The 14,704-nt window shown below is 49.9% G+C and overlaps 1 protein-coding gene across 4 annotated transcripts in view; it reads right to left on the bottom strand.

Moving 5' to 3' along the window:
- The window catches only part of LOC135363104 (TBC1 domain family member 22A-like), a 97,231-nt gene that overhangs the window by 53,707 nt on the left and 28,820 nt on the right, over positions 1 to 14,704 (bottom strand). For 3 of the 4 annotated variants that reach the window (XM_064583791.1, XM_064583792.1, XM_064583793.1), the window contains one exon: positions 9,128 to 9,501. The exons of the other annotated variant lie outside the window; for it this stretch is intronic. In XM_064583791.1, the coding sequence (XP_064439861.1) occupies positions 9,404 to 9,501 (98 nt within the window). In that variant the 3' untranslated portion in view covers positions 9,128 to 9,403. Of the gene's footprint in view, positions 1 to 9,127; positions 9,502 to 14,704 lie in introns of those variants that run through there. 4 annotated transcript variants of the gene reach the window in all.

Genomic DNA, 14,704 nt, shown 5'->3' with positions numbered 1-14,704 from the left:
TTACAAGAAATGAGATTGGTGGAAACTGAGGATGGCAGAAAAGGGGAAGAGACAATAAAAGTCTTTAAAAAATCTAAAAGGTTGGAGAAATGGGTTCACATGAGGACTTGCAAGACATACTGCAAAGTGTATTGACGACCCTATAAGAAACTGGATACAATGGAATCACATCACACACCCAATTAAGAGACAAGAAATGAACTGGCAGAGAAGAAAGGAGAGAACAATTTAAATACTACAGGGGCTCTGCCACCATTTCACTCAATAAGGGAATATTTCAGAGTGAATGAGATTTACAGAGAAAATCAATCATCTGTAGTCCTACAGGCAAACTCAGATCCCACGTATCAAGTGTGAGCACCTCACCTCACTGTTAAGTCTAGATATAAACAAAGACCTGTTTTTCAGTACACATACCCTACATGCAAATGTACTATTTAATTTGGCATACAAGTAAGTAAATAGCTAAAGGAATTTTAATTACGTGTGATTTTCATCACCTTTTGTATTTACTTCATAACTAACTCCTGCTTTAAGATGATCTACCATATGATCTGCATTTGACAGACACACAAATGTGCCCAAAGGACTTGGGGCCAGTATACAGCCAAGCCAGGATGCCTGCCTCATTCTGCCTGGCTCCAGATCCCTGCAGTCTTTCCATGATGCCTGGCCATCGGAGTTTGGATTTGAAGGGACAGGCTAAGATTAAGGAGGAAGAAGATGCAAAACATTTAAGAGGAAAGGTTAATAAGATGGATGGGTATTTGTAAGAAAAGATAAAGACATTAAGACCAAAGACAGAGAAACCAAGTCGGAAGCTGGTGTGACATATGCTCATCACAAATTTCCAAAATAATATTGATTTCACATATTTCAGACCTCTGTGCATACTGAATTTTGAAGTTTTATGGAAATTCAAACATTTCAGCATCCAAACTGCCCGAGTACCTTTCACATCCAAAGCAGCACACGTGTGTACGCACACACAGACACACACAACTTCACCAAATCATGTGTCCATCCAGACCTAAAGCAACAAGTTCTACTGTCTTAGAAACAGAAGGGAACATATGCCAATAAATCAATGGGAAAGGATATAAGTCAGAGATAAATGAATGCTGGGAGTAAAGAAAAAAACCTTCAAAGTACTAGGTGAATAATGGTGCCTCTGATTAGTAATGATGAAATGGAAAAATTGAGAAAAGTAACAAATAGAAGTGTAAGTCAGTCCTCAAAGGAAGTCTTTTGAAGTACATTCCCCCAAAAATTCTGCAACAGAATTCATGAAGTATTTACTCTGTGCCAGTGTACTCACACTAACAAATCTATACATTGAATCACATTTCCCACTGTAATTTTAGCAATTCTCCCTTACCTTGGAGGAAAAGGTCTCCAGCCCCAATAAATAACAAAAGCTGTCATATGAAATAATAACAATAATGATAATGACAGGAGTTACCGGGGCCATGCATCACGCTTTTACAACTCATCTTATAAAGTAGATACTTTATTCTGATTCTACCCGCGAAAATACTTACTTTCACATTCTGTAACTTGCCTAAAGTTGTCTCACACCATGGGGTTGGGACTCCACACTCATGTCCACCTGACCAAGGCTCTTAACCACTTTACATTGCTTTTCCATTTTAAAGATTCAAACGTTCCCATGAGAATTCTGCATTTTTTAGTGCACAGTTTATGAACACAAAATAATTCTCCCACGCAGTATTTTACAAGAAGTAACTACGATGAACAGTCAGCACCTTAAGTGAATTCAACTTTTCATCCCCAAAACAAAGACCTTCTTGTGTTTATTACTATTTCACATCGCACAAGTACTATCCATGAATGGCACATAAATTGATAAAAACTCAAAATAAAAGGAATACGTTGCTGGAACAAGTCAGCAAATAGTGTCTCAAAAACTTGAGAAATCAGCTCTACCAGATTCTCGTTAAAATACTCTGTGTGTACAGGGGCTTAATAACCTGTAGTTTTTTTGAAGTGTAAATTTTACCTGGGTCATTATGGGAATGAGGCACCACAAAGACTTGAAGGGGCTTAGAGTCCCATTCATTAAATAAATAGCTAATGTCAAATCCTTGTTTCCAAACTCCACCATCTGGATTGTCAAAAGGAATTAGACTGTAAACATCCAACATCTAAAAATACAAAAGACAAAATATAGGGGAAAAAAGAGTAAATTTAACCATGTATTACCATTTTTAATTTGAACTTAATGTTGGAAAATATTTGCTCAAAGCTAGTCACTGTGTATGTATTTTACTAGATAAAACTATTTCTGTAGACATTAACTGAACAGTTTAAGGCAGAAAACATTTAATTACCATTCAAATTCTTAAAATGCTACTGTGTTACTTAACTATCCTGATAAATAAGCCCCTCCTCCATCTGCTTCTAATGAAAAATAATTTCATTCAATTCCTTCTTGCCCTGCTTTTCTTCTAATACATTTTAGTGGAAACTGATAGGAACTAAACAGCAAAGAAAAAATTTCTTGATGAAATGTGATTATGACCAAATATTTCAGCATTTTCACAAGCAATACTGATGATTTTTTTTACTTTGAGTTGTCTTTATTTTACAATTAATCACATATATTTTAAAATCTGTATCTGAATGGAAATGCATCTACAGCTGTTCCTTCATTTAGCAAATGTTATGTTCACCTTTTTCATTCTAAAACTAAAACTACAACTGAGTGAATGAGGCATAATCATGTAAAAATGGAAATTTTTAAATGTTCAAATGCTCTCTATGTTTCCAATGTAGTAGTCTGAGGTAATAATCTTTTTGGACACAAAGGAAAAAATATTGCAGAAAAAAAAAAAAAAACCTAAAAGCTGGTATTTTTCATATCCTCTATAATACTAAATGTGACAAAGAACCCAAAACTGATTTTACCAAAATTTGACTTTGGTAAAATTTAAATTATGTAAAAATTATATATAAAATTTTAATTACATAAAAATCACTATATATTATAAAATATATAAGCGGGTTACAAAGAAACTTAAAGATACCGAGCAAATTATGTAAAAAGTGAATGCAAAGTATTTTAAGGCAACAACATATCTCTCACTTCAGAATGTATGACTTTAATAAATAAAATAAAATGCTCCCAAGGATGAGTCAATAAAGGGAACCAGCTGGAAAGGAGGATGTGTTAACAGTCTCTGTTATTCCTTCTGGTTCTTTCTCCGGCCCTGCAGCTCGCCCTGTACCCCACTGCCTCGTTCTGCCTGCCTTCTGGGGTTCTTCAGCAATACGGCTGTTTCTGTCCAGCCCAGATTTAACAACCCCCTCCAAAAAGAGTTTTGTTGTTCTCCTTTAAAAGGTACTTATTTAAAACCTATACGAAGCCAAGACTCACAAAAATAGATATACCTTCACAGCACAGAATCCTGATAGTGTGGGAACCTGACCACACACTAGTTGATAAGATTATGGGCACAAGGCTTGGCCAACTCTGTCTCCAGCTGCTGGCTTGGTCTGTGAGCCACAGGCTTCAAGATCCTATCACATTCTCTGTCCCCAGAAGTTAGTAGAAACATCTACTCCAAAGCAAGGCCAGAGCCAACCCATTTTGTCCAACAAAATTAAATTAAATTAAATTAAATTAATTGACGAGTACAGACTCGTCACCAAGTTTGAGCTCAGGTCTAAGGTACAGGTTAAACACAGCTCTCTGCTAACTGGCAGAACAGAGCACATTTGACACACCTTAAATTTAAGAAAAGCAGAAGTCCTTTCTTATCCTAGTTTACAACTCCACCACCCTCTAGAAAAGCGCTATCCAAGAGAAACAGAATGCAAGGCAAATCCGTAATTTTTTAAATTAATTAATTAAATTAATCCAATATACTCATAATATTATCTCCACATATATGTAAAATGAAACAAAGTATTTTGTATTCGTTTTCATAGTAAGTCTTCAACACTTAGAACACATCTCAATTCAAACTAGCCACATTTCAAGTGCTCAGGAGCCACACGTGGACAGTGACTTTCATACTGAACAGCACAGCTCTAGAATATTTCCCTTCCCTCTCTCACAAAGAGATATTCAGCAGAAGGTATCGAACCCTACACTGTGTGAAACCTATAATGTATAAAAGATATATAGTAAGAATAAGGCTTTTCTTATACTCTTAATAGGAAGATAAGAAAATCTCTTTGGTCAAATTTAAACAAACCTCTAAAAGTCTTCATCTACTAGACAAAATAAGACCTAAAAAGCATACAAAAAGGCCATAATCACAAAGTATAAAATAATAAAAAAAATAATTAGGGAAATAAAGAATTACAGAATTTTATCACTAAAAACAACTTTAATGGTCATGTGACTAATCCAGTCACTTTACAAAAACAGAAACTAGAATCCAGAGTTTAAGCAACTTACTAAGTTAAAACAGACACCAGATCAAAAAAGAAAGAAAAGCAAGAAAATCCCAATGATCATTAACGAATGCATACATTACCTGCACATCTGAATTCCGACTTCCACTTTGCAAAGCGAACGAACAGTCTTCAGGGTCCACTACAAGGGACAACTGTTTTGATGGCAGAAGAGGTGCGCCAGCACCTTGGCTGAAATTGCCTTGTGAACTTTTTGGACCATCCTCCACAGACTCACTCAAATTGATGACCGAGTCTCTAATGTTTGAGATGATCTCATTATTCTCAGCTAGCAAACGCTCCAAATGGTCTATTTTTTCTTGCAACATTGAGAGCTGGCCCTACAATAAAAAAGAAAAAGGCAGCTATATGAAACTCTAATATAGCTCTGCTGGGGCACACACATTTTTTTTTTTTTAATTATGTGCCTGCCCAAGAGGGCAGCCACTCACCCTTCACTTTCCACTTTTATAAGTGGGACCACAAAAAGCGTGGACGGCTGGCAGTGTTGAAACACCAATTTACAACAAAAAATCTCCGTGGCTGCAATCTTTGTTTAATCATATTTTAAAATGTGCAAGAGAAAAACCAAAAATATTTTGGGATATATTTCCTATTGCCCCCAAACCCAATCCTAAAAGATCTGTTGAGTTCTCTATAATAGCTAAGTATAACATATTATGTTCAGGTATGAAATTTTAAATTTTAGTTAACTGATTCTAGTTACTTGAAAGGGTCAAAAAGTATGAACCTGAAAAAAATCATTCCATTGTAGTAACCCTAGTGGACAATCCTAAATAAGAAATATCATCTACAGGAAAATCAATTAGTCAACCCTCAATTAGCCACATGCATGAAAAGTAACCACGCTATAGGTCACGTAGACTGCTTCTCCTACATTGTGTGACTTTAAGGGTTTTTTTTTCTTTTAAGATTTTATTTATTTGACAGAGAGAAAGCTAGAGACAGAGCAGGAGTGGAGGGGGAGGGGCAGGGAGCCTGATGTGGGGCTTGATCCCAGGACCCTGGGATCAAAACCTAAGCTGAAGGCAGACCCTTAACCGACTGAGCCACCCAGGTGCCCCAACTTTAAGGTTTTTTAATTGATCCTCACATTAAGAGGCTTGTCATCTTTATAACATAAAACTTGTTGTAGAGAGTAGTATTTCAGCTTATGAGAGCAAGGACAATCTTTGTCTTATTCATTCCTATATATAGGGCCTTAAATACGTGGTAAATACTTAAATATCTGTCCCATGGCCCTTATATTTCTGGAACTCAACAATAATTCTTTAGTGAGCACCCACTGTACCAGGCAAATGCTACATGCTGGGAAGACAGATACACATAAGATATGGGTCCATACCTGAACACAAAAAGTGGCACTCTCACAAGCAACAGCCTACCCAAAGTCCACACTAGGGTTTAATAAAATAACTCTATGCCCAGCGAACAAATAACTCTGGACACCCAAAAACAAAAGTTCTATCACCAGTAAATAACAGGAAGACAGAAAGAAGAAGGAATGAAGTAACAGGAAGACAGTAAGAAAGAGGAAGGGGAAAAAAACACCTGAATGTCCAAAGGTGAAGAACTGGTCAAATGGTACATCTATATCATGGAAATGTTTTCAGTCACTGAAAATTTAGAAATATTAATTCCTTAAAAACAGAAATACGTGAATCACAGACCTGTACCCCTGAAACAAATAATGTATTATGTTAATTAAAAAAAAAAAACAGAAATATATGGGAAGGTACTTTCAGAAGATACAGTAGAGAAAAAGTTTAAAAAGCATGCATAAAAAAAGTAGTAATTTGGTATCATCCTTTTGGAAAAAAAATTATGGAAGACCATAATCAAGATGGTAAAAACTGGTCACGGCATTCACAGGGAGTCCCCAAACCTCACACGGGCCAGTGCCCGCAAACCTCCTAAGGCAGTCCACCTTGGCACCACTCGGATCCAGGAGCGTCACAGGGGTCACCACTGGAAGAACATCTCTAGGATTCTGCCTGCTTCCTTTTGTGGAAATTTACAAGAGGAAGGTTGACCCGATCTTGAGGCCACAGCGGTCAGGGCCCCGCCGACTAGAGCCCCTCCAGCTCCGACCCGCGGTCCCCCTCCGGAGGCAAAAGCAGCTCCGGGGTGAATTCCAGAGCAGAGCCACCTCCACACCAGTTCTCCCACCCGATCCGGCACCACTGGCAGAGTGAGAGGCAGCCCGAGAACGAGAGCCAGGTCTCGAGGCAGCTCAGCGCTGCTGGGGGAGGCCGGTTTCCTCTGACAAGGCACAGGGACGGGCTGTGCTGGGGCGGCTTCCTTCTCCCCAGGGTTGATCCGGAGCCCTGTCGATACATGTCACTGCACCCCGGGCGCAGGGCTGTGCCCGCACGGGGCTGTGTCTGATCTGGGGGCAGCAGTGGGGCTGGGCAGGAGGACGGTGAGGACGGCCGGGCAGGGCTCCGCTCACTGTCTTCGCAGAGCCCCATGGAAGAAATTGGGGACAAGCTGGTCAACAGGAGCCTCCCTCAACGGCTCCCCGGCGTGGGGCACGTGCACCAGGCAGTCTGTAAGGGCTGGTGCGGGCTCAGGGGGAGTGTGGGGACGAGGGCGCTCAAGGACCAGGCTCGGGGAGGGCCGGGAGTGTCTCCTGCCCCGACGCCATCCGGAACACTGACGACCCGGGGTGCCACGACGGCTGTGCCCCTTACATGGCCATGACCTCAACCCAAGGGGTCTGGGCTGCTCCCTTCACAGACACACACAAACAGACACACACGCCAAACACACACACACACCGAGTCCTTCAAACACACACACACACACACACACCTGGTCCTTCACACACAGACACACACACCCGGTCCAGCCCCAGCCTTGGCCAGGTACAAAATCACCCTTCACATACGTGGAAGATGATCCGAACCAATTTGGATATTCTGTGGCACTTCAGGACACGGACAGAAATAGTTTTGCAATTTCTGTGTTGTGAATTGTCCCTCCTTTACCACAGATCAGCCCCACCGTGAACCTGAGTGGGACCTGCCGCTGGGGGCGAGCCAGAGGCAGTGGGCGGTCCGTGCTGACAGCCTGAGGAAGCTGGTGGAGCCGGGCCAGGCCCTCTCCTGTGGCCCCTCTCCCAGAGCACCTCCCAGAGGAAAGCCTCCCCAGCCCTTCCCACACCTGCTACTCGCCAAGGTGAGCAGGGCCCCCCGTCCTGCCCGGAGGCTCCCCCTCACCTCCGGGCTGTGTGTCTCGGGCCTGGCACGTCCCCTCTCCGAACCTCAGGTGTCTCCTGGGGACCCTGCATGCCACGAGGCCAGGCCCCACACACGGGGTTGCAGTCGGGCCTGTTGGGACCGCTCCCCGACCCTGTGGCCGGCCCACGGGGAAGGTGGCCTGGGGCTGAGGCGGTTCCTCTCTACCGTGAAGGAGTTCTCTGCCCCAAGCCTCGGTGTCCTGTGTCCCGGGCAAAGCCGCATTCCTGGCTGTGAGGAGGTTTCAGATTCCATCTGGGGTTCCCATCCTGTGTGGAGCCAGAGCAGGGATCCCTGGGGGCTGGCAGAGGGGCCCCAGAGCCACTCAGACATCTGAAAGGTGCTGGCTGGGCTTCATCGACTCCACACATGGACAGGAAGCCCCTTCTAGACATTTTCCATAATTCAGGGAACAGGGCAGACAAATGTCCCTGCCCCGCGGGCCTCTTTCTAGGTGGGGGTCCGCCACTAAGCCTAGACGACAAAGCAGAGATGGGCACACGATGTTGCGTGGGACGCCCTGCCGGCCTCCTCTACATACGGATCCCTCTGCTCTCATTGTCCGAAGGATGACGGGCCCTAGGACGAAGAAGAGCCCTTGTCTCAGAGGTGGTGAGGGAACGCGGGGGACCGGTCAGGTGCGGAGCCATGGGTCTCGTGCACATCTGCCGCAGGGCTGGGTCATGGTCCAGGAGCTGTGGGCAGGTCGTCTGTGCACACCTGGCCATGACACACCTGGCTGGCCCTCTCGGTGGGGAGGCCTGCATGCACCTGTCCCCCACCTACCCCTGGAGGAGCAGCCACGTTCAAGCCTTTCCATGTCCGACCCTCAGGGACAGTTGGGAACCTGGGTCAAGAGAGGCAGGGACTGGCCCAGGACAAATGAGGGGTGCAGAGTCCAAGGAGCTGCTCTCCAGTCCCAACCCTCCCATGAGGTTTGCTTTGGGGGTGAGAGCCCCTCAGATCCTCAGGAATAGCTACCCACACCGTCCCATGTGGGGACATGACCTTGCCATCCCCAGGCACGTAGAGGCACATGCACCTGCACACCCACCCCCACACCCACACACACACACCACTCTGACTGCCCAGCTGGGGGTCAGAAGGGGAGGAAACCCTGGGAGCGAGGTGGGTGACAGGGGGGAAAGAAGAAACAGGTTGCAGACAGCTGGGCCATGGGGCAGGGCATCAGGACTCCTGGCAAGGACCCAGATCCATAGCATGGGGAGGGGAGACAGGCCAGGCTGAGGGTCAGGGGTCCCCAAGAGGCTCAGGGCGGTTGCCAGGGCACTGGGAGAGGACACGGTCTGGGTTCCGGTGTCCATCACCAGCCTGGGCACTTGGAAGCAGGAAGAGATACCCACCCCCAAGTCCAGAGGGGCTCCAGCACAAAGGCCTCAGCTTACTCTTCTGTCACTTGGGCTGTAGAGATGCAGTGTCCCTAGGGTCCCACAGGCTTGTGGGAGAGCCTGTTGGCCTTGGATCTCCATTCCCGACCCCCTGTGCCCCCAGTCCTGGGAAAATGCTTTGTACTCCCTCGAGGTCCTTTGGAGCAGAGGACAGACTGGGAGCTTGGGGGGCTGAGGACCTGGGTACGCAGAACGTGGCAGAGCACTGACCACTAGTCTGGGGACCAAGGCCAAGACCCTCCTTGTTGCAGCCTCCGGGTCTCCATTTGGAAGAGGTTCCAGATTCACTGCTCTGGTCCGGGTGACAAGGCCTTAGGAAGGAACGGAGCACCGGGACAGAAGAGGGAAACACGGACAAGGGAGGCTTCTGAGGTTTCTCACATCACCCCTGGAGTCCACAGATCCTGCTCCTGTGAGAGACACAGAGACAGAGACAGAAACAGAGAAGGAGACAGAGAATGAACACACGACAGTGGGAACCAGAAGAAGTCACAGACTTTCCTCCATCAGCTTGGAAATGACATCCCAGCATTTGGCCCCATTCTCTTCCTGAGAGCGTGGTCACACAGGCCATCCACCCCGGAGGGGAGGGGATTCCACAGGGATGTGTGAGCAGGATGCGGGAATGCCCGGGAACCACTGTGGGGACTGCCCAGCACGTGGGCGCAGACGAGGTCCCGGGGCCTGAGCCTAAACCTAATGGGAGCCCCTGGAAGTGTGCGTCACCAGGGGACAAGGTCGGAATCAGTTCATTGCAACCTTCCCACAGGGGCTGGGAACAGGCAAGAAGGGGGTGGCTTTGCCCAGACCCCAGAGCAGACCCAGGCCCCTCTGAGCTGTGCTCCATGTCCCGCCCAGCCCCTGGCTCATCCTTGCATTGCCAAGTGTGCCCCAGCCTCCTGTGAGAGCAGGTCCGGAATGTATGTAGAGGTCCTACCCCTGATGGCTTCCCTAGGAGTAGAAGCCAGAACACCCCACTGTGCAGATGGGGAGCCTGGGGAGGCCCTGAGAGGCACAGGGTCTGTCCAGGGTCACAGCCCTGGGCACGCAGGGGAGCCCAGTCTGAAGCCAGCTCTGTGTCCTCACAGCGGGGACACCGGCTGCACCCAGGCCTTGGGAAGGCTGTGGGGGGGCTGTGAGGAAGTCACTGTATGGATGGGGCATGGGGGGAGGGGGAGCATTGAGCAGCCGGGGGAGGGGGCCCTCGGGCGGGGATCTTGTGTGAGGAGGAAGTTGGGTAAGGGGACCCCAGGCAGTGGTGACCTCACTTCCCTGACAACAGAGTCCAACAGAATTTGGAACCCCGGTAACCAGGCACCCACATTCCAGAGACAGCCCCCTGCCCAGCTCATTTCTTTGGAGACCCTCCAACAAAAAGCATGTTCGGGTGCTGCTTCCCCAAATCTGGACGCTGCAGGCTGAAGAAAGAGCGCCCTGCAAACGCTGTCCCCCGCTGGGGATGTCGAATCAGGGCTCCCCACAGCCTCTGGCCATTTGGCCAGAAGGACAGAAAGGTGACACCAGGAGGCCCAGAGCCTGCCACCCAGCCCCACACGCTCTGATCTGACCTGTGCAGCCCCAGGTCCCCTCCCCTCCGTGTGTGTGTGTGTGTGTGCTTTTCTGTGTGTGAGTGTGCGTGTGTGTGCGTGTCTGTGTGTGTAAAGAGGGGTCATGCAGGGTGGGGCCACCCTGAGCAGGAGCAGGCTGATGAGGGGTCAGATTCCCAGTGGGCAGGTCATGTTCAAGGTCAAGACTGTCTGTGTGGGATGGGGTGTGCGGGCGCTGCCCCTTCTACCCAGGGTTTATCCCGATCGCCCTGCAGGGATGGGTCACTGCATCCCGGGTGCAGGGCTGTGCACTCACAGGTCTGTGTCTGATCTGGGAGCAGCAGGGGGACTGGGCAGGAGGACAGTGAGGATGGCCGGGCAGGGCTGTGATGCCTCCAGCCGGCTACCCGTCCTGTCTTTGCAGAAGGCCACAGATGACCTCCCGAGGCAGCTGGCGGACATGCCCTCCTCCCTGACGGAGGGGTTGACCCCACAGGCATCCCCAAAAACAAGTGCTGGGGATTGCCGGGCAAGACCTCCAACACCCCCCAGACCACTGTCCCAGGTGGTTGGTCACCGGACAGTGGTCCAGGAGCCGGAGCCCACGGAGACCGAGCCCGAGGGTGAGAAGGCTGGGGCTGGGTGTTTGTGGTGTGTGGGGATGGGTCGGTGCTGGCCCCACAGGGACGAGCCCCCAGAGGCTGGTGTGGGGCCTGGAGCAACGACTGGGCGCAGAGCATCCAGCGGGTGGACTGCAGTCGGGGAGACACCCCAGGGAGGGCTCCTTCCTGGCTGCGGCTTCTCTGGGAGGCCCTGGGCTGGGTTCTGTCTCCGCAAAGGCCCACAGAGAGCGGGCTCGGGGTGAGCTTTTCTCCTCTCACAGCTGCCCCACCACCTGAGGAGCTCGAGCCCGTTCCAACTCCATCGGCAGCTCTGGACGGAGGGGTGGTGCCTGCAGCGACCTCAGGAGGAGACAAGGAGCCGGCAGGTGACCCGGCACCCACCCACGGACAGCCTGACCCGGACCAGGAAGAACTGGCACCTGCCCCTGACCCAGCTCCTACTACTGTTCCTGCCCCTGACCCAGCTCCTGCCCTGGATCCTGCCCCTGACCCAGCTCCTGCCCTGGATCCTGCACCTGCCACTGCTGCAACCCAGCTCCTGATCCTCCTCCTACCCCTTCCCCTGCCCCTGCCAGAGCCACTGCCCCTTCCCCTGCCTGAGCTCCGGTTCCTGCTCCTTCTCCTGCTCCTCTCCCTGCCCCTGCCAGACTCCGCTGCCCCTTCCCCTGACCCTTCCTGAGCTCCTGTTCTTGTCCCTGACCCTGCTCCTGCTCATAACCCTACCCCTGCCAGACCTGCTGCCCCTTCCCCTGCCCCTGCCTGAGCTCCTGTTCCTGCTCCTTTTCCTGCTCCTGCTCCTGCCCCTTCCCCTGCCAGACCTGCTGCCCCTGCCCCTGCCCCTGCCTGAGCTCCTGTTCCTGCTCCTTACCCAGGTCCTGCCCTAGATCCTGCACCTGCCACGACTGCTGATCCTATCCCTCCCCTTGCCCCTGCCCCTGGCCCTGCTCTTACACCTGGCCCTGCCCCTGGCCCTGCTCTTACACCTGGCCCTGCCCCTGGCCCTGCCCCTATCCCAACCCCTGCCCCTACTCCTGCTCCCGCAGGGCTCCCAGAGCCACATCCAGAGCCCACAGCCCTGCGGGGAGAGCTCCTTGTACAATTACCCTTAGGTCCATCGCCGGACCCCGACGCCCCACCAGATTGTTTCATCCCCTCCCCCTATGTTCTTTCTCTCTGGTTCATATTGTTCTAGTTCATATTGTTCATTTTCATGTTCTCTATACTGTTTATTATTTGTTTTAAATAAAATTACTTGTTTTCAACTGAACATGTGATGAGCATAAGTACATTCCCAACGCTGTGCCACCACACCCCAGAAGATTGCTGTGGAATATCTCATGTCTCAAAGGAGTCCCCGAACCAGAAGCCCCCCTGCCCATTTCGCCCCCAGCCCAGACCCTGGAAACACCTAAGCTGCTTTCTCTCCCTATTCTTTTACTTGTTCTGGATGTTTCTGTACATGGAATCATGCAATAGGAGCCTTTGTGTCTGCCCACTTATTTTCAAAGGGGACTCGTTTTCTTCTGTTTATTTGTCATAAAATTTCCCTTATTCGATATTGAAATCCCCGATTGATTACAGATCAGATGTAATCAGAGAGGCCACTTTAGGAATTATGGGCACAGGGGCGCCTGGGTGGCTCAGTCGTTAAGCATCTGCCTTCGGCTCAGGTCATGATCTCAGGGTCCTGGGATCGAGCCCCGCATTGGGCTCCCTGCTCCATGGGAACCCTGCTTCTCCTTCTCCCACTCCCCCTGCTCGTGATCTCTCTCCCTCTCACTCTCTCTCGCAAATAAATAAAACCTTTTTAAAAAAAAGGAATTACAGGCACAATCTCGGGGCAGAGACCCCTGTACCTGCTGGGACACCACAGCCTGACCCCAGACAGGAAACGGCTGGTTACTCCTGCGGCCCACACAGAAACCAGGTAAACGCAGAAAGCTGGAAGACACACCACAAAGCAAGGCCAGAGAAAGGTTTCACCTGACTCTGGTCCAAACCACGCTCCAAGTCACTGGGTTCCACAGGGATGGAGACCAAACACATGCCAGTCCAAGGGGGAGGATAGGCATGCAGGGAATATGTGTCAGAGATGTGGAGCTCCCGGGGAAGGATTCCGGCAAAGGAAACCCTATGGAGGCAGCGCTCATCACCCTCAGACTGGCAGGTGTCTGGTCTGGGGAGAACGTGAGGAAGTGGAGGTCCAATGCAGGTCCCCTGGAGGAAAGGGTGACGGGCACCCCTGTCTGGGAGAACAGTGAGCATCACCCATCCCAGGCTGCAGGTGCACCCATCACCTGGCATGCTCGGCCTCGGACTCACCCCCGGAAACTCTGGCTCGGTTTTTCACAGATCTGCTTTCAGGAGTGTTCATCACAGCGGTGGTGGAGAGAGCAGGGAATGGAACAACGCTAATGCCCAAGGAGATGGATGGGATCCATGGTCCCAGTCCTCATGATAGAATGCCCTGTAGCCACTGTCACATTGTCATTCGGGGCACAGGATCCGGGAAGCCCCTCCTGAGACCCCTCCTGCCACCCTGTTCCTGGGAACATTCAGAATTGGAGGAGGAGGAGGTGGAGAGGATCCAGGATGACACCGGGTCCAAGGAGAAGGAAGGGCAGCACTGGGAGGACAGATGGACGTGCCCTGAGCCACCATCCAGGACCCAGGCTGTGATGCCCTCGGACCTCACCCCAAATAATGGCTCCTGAGGTACAGATCCAGCTTCTGTGGTTTCACTCCCTCCCTCCCTACGTCATTTATTCACTTATTCATCCCCCCCTCTCTCTCCTTCCCCTCCACTCCTCCCTTCCCTCCCCCACTCCCTCCCTCCCTGCCTCTCTGCCTCCCTCCCATCCTCCCTGCCTCCCTCCCTCCCCTCTACCCCTCCCATCCTCCCTTTCCTCCTGCCTTTCTCCCCTCCCCCTCCCCATCCTGCCTCCCTCCCATCCTCCCTTCCTTTCTCCCTCTCTCCCCTCCTTCTCTCCCATCGTCCCTCCCTCTCTTTCCCTCACTCCCATCCTCCCTCATTCAGCACAGGATCTGGGGTCCCTGCTGGGTACTGAGCACTGGGGCTTCATCAGTGAGCACCCCCCAACCCACATGGTCACGTCCACTGTGGGAGGTGATGGGGGGCAGTCCTCACGGCTAGCTCTGGCGATGAGCACTAGGAATCTGCTCCTGGAAACAGGCCAGTCGCACAAAGAAAAGAATGGAGAGACCCGTGTTTAGCACCTCCTCTAGAAAAATCTCGTCCTGAAAAGTGATGAAAAGTAAGTATGTCCTAGACTTCATGCCATGTGAGTTCTAATGGCAGGTGCGCACTGATTCCTAGAAACAACAAAGAGTAAATCATCCAGTGTCAACTGGGGAGTTGTGACACAATTTTTCTGACCAAATGACAGCATTTCAGCCAACATCTCCAGGGCCTCCGAGTTTCC

This window comes from Mirounga angustirostris, unplaced genomic scaffold (assembly GCF_029215605.1).
Source record: "Mirounga angustirostris isolate CCGP_5_RB_7025 unplaced genomic scaffold, mMirAng1.0.hap1 SCAF_18, whole genome shotgun sequence".
Taxonomy (NCBI): domain Eukaryota; kingdom Metazoa; phylum Chordata; class Mammalia; order Carnivora; family Phocidae; genus Mirounga; species Mirounga angustirostris.
The sequence above is the reverse complement of the archived record's forward strand: the minus strand, read 5'-3'. Positions and strand labels throughout refer to the sequence as shown.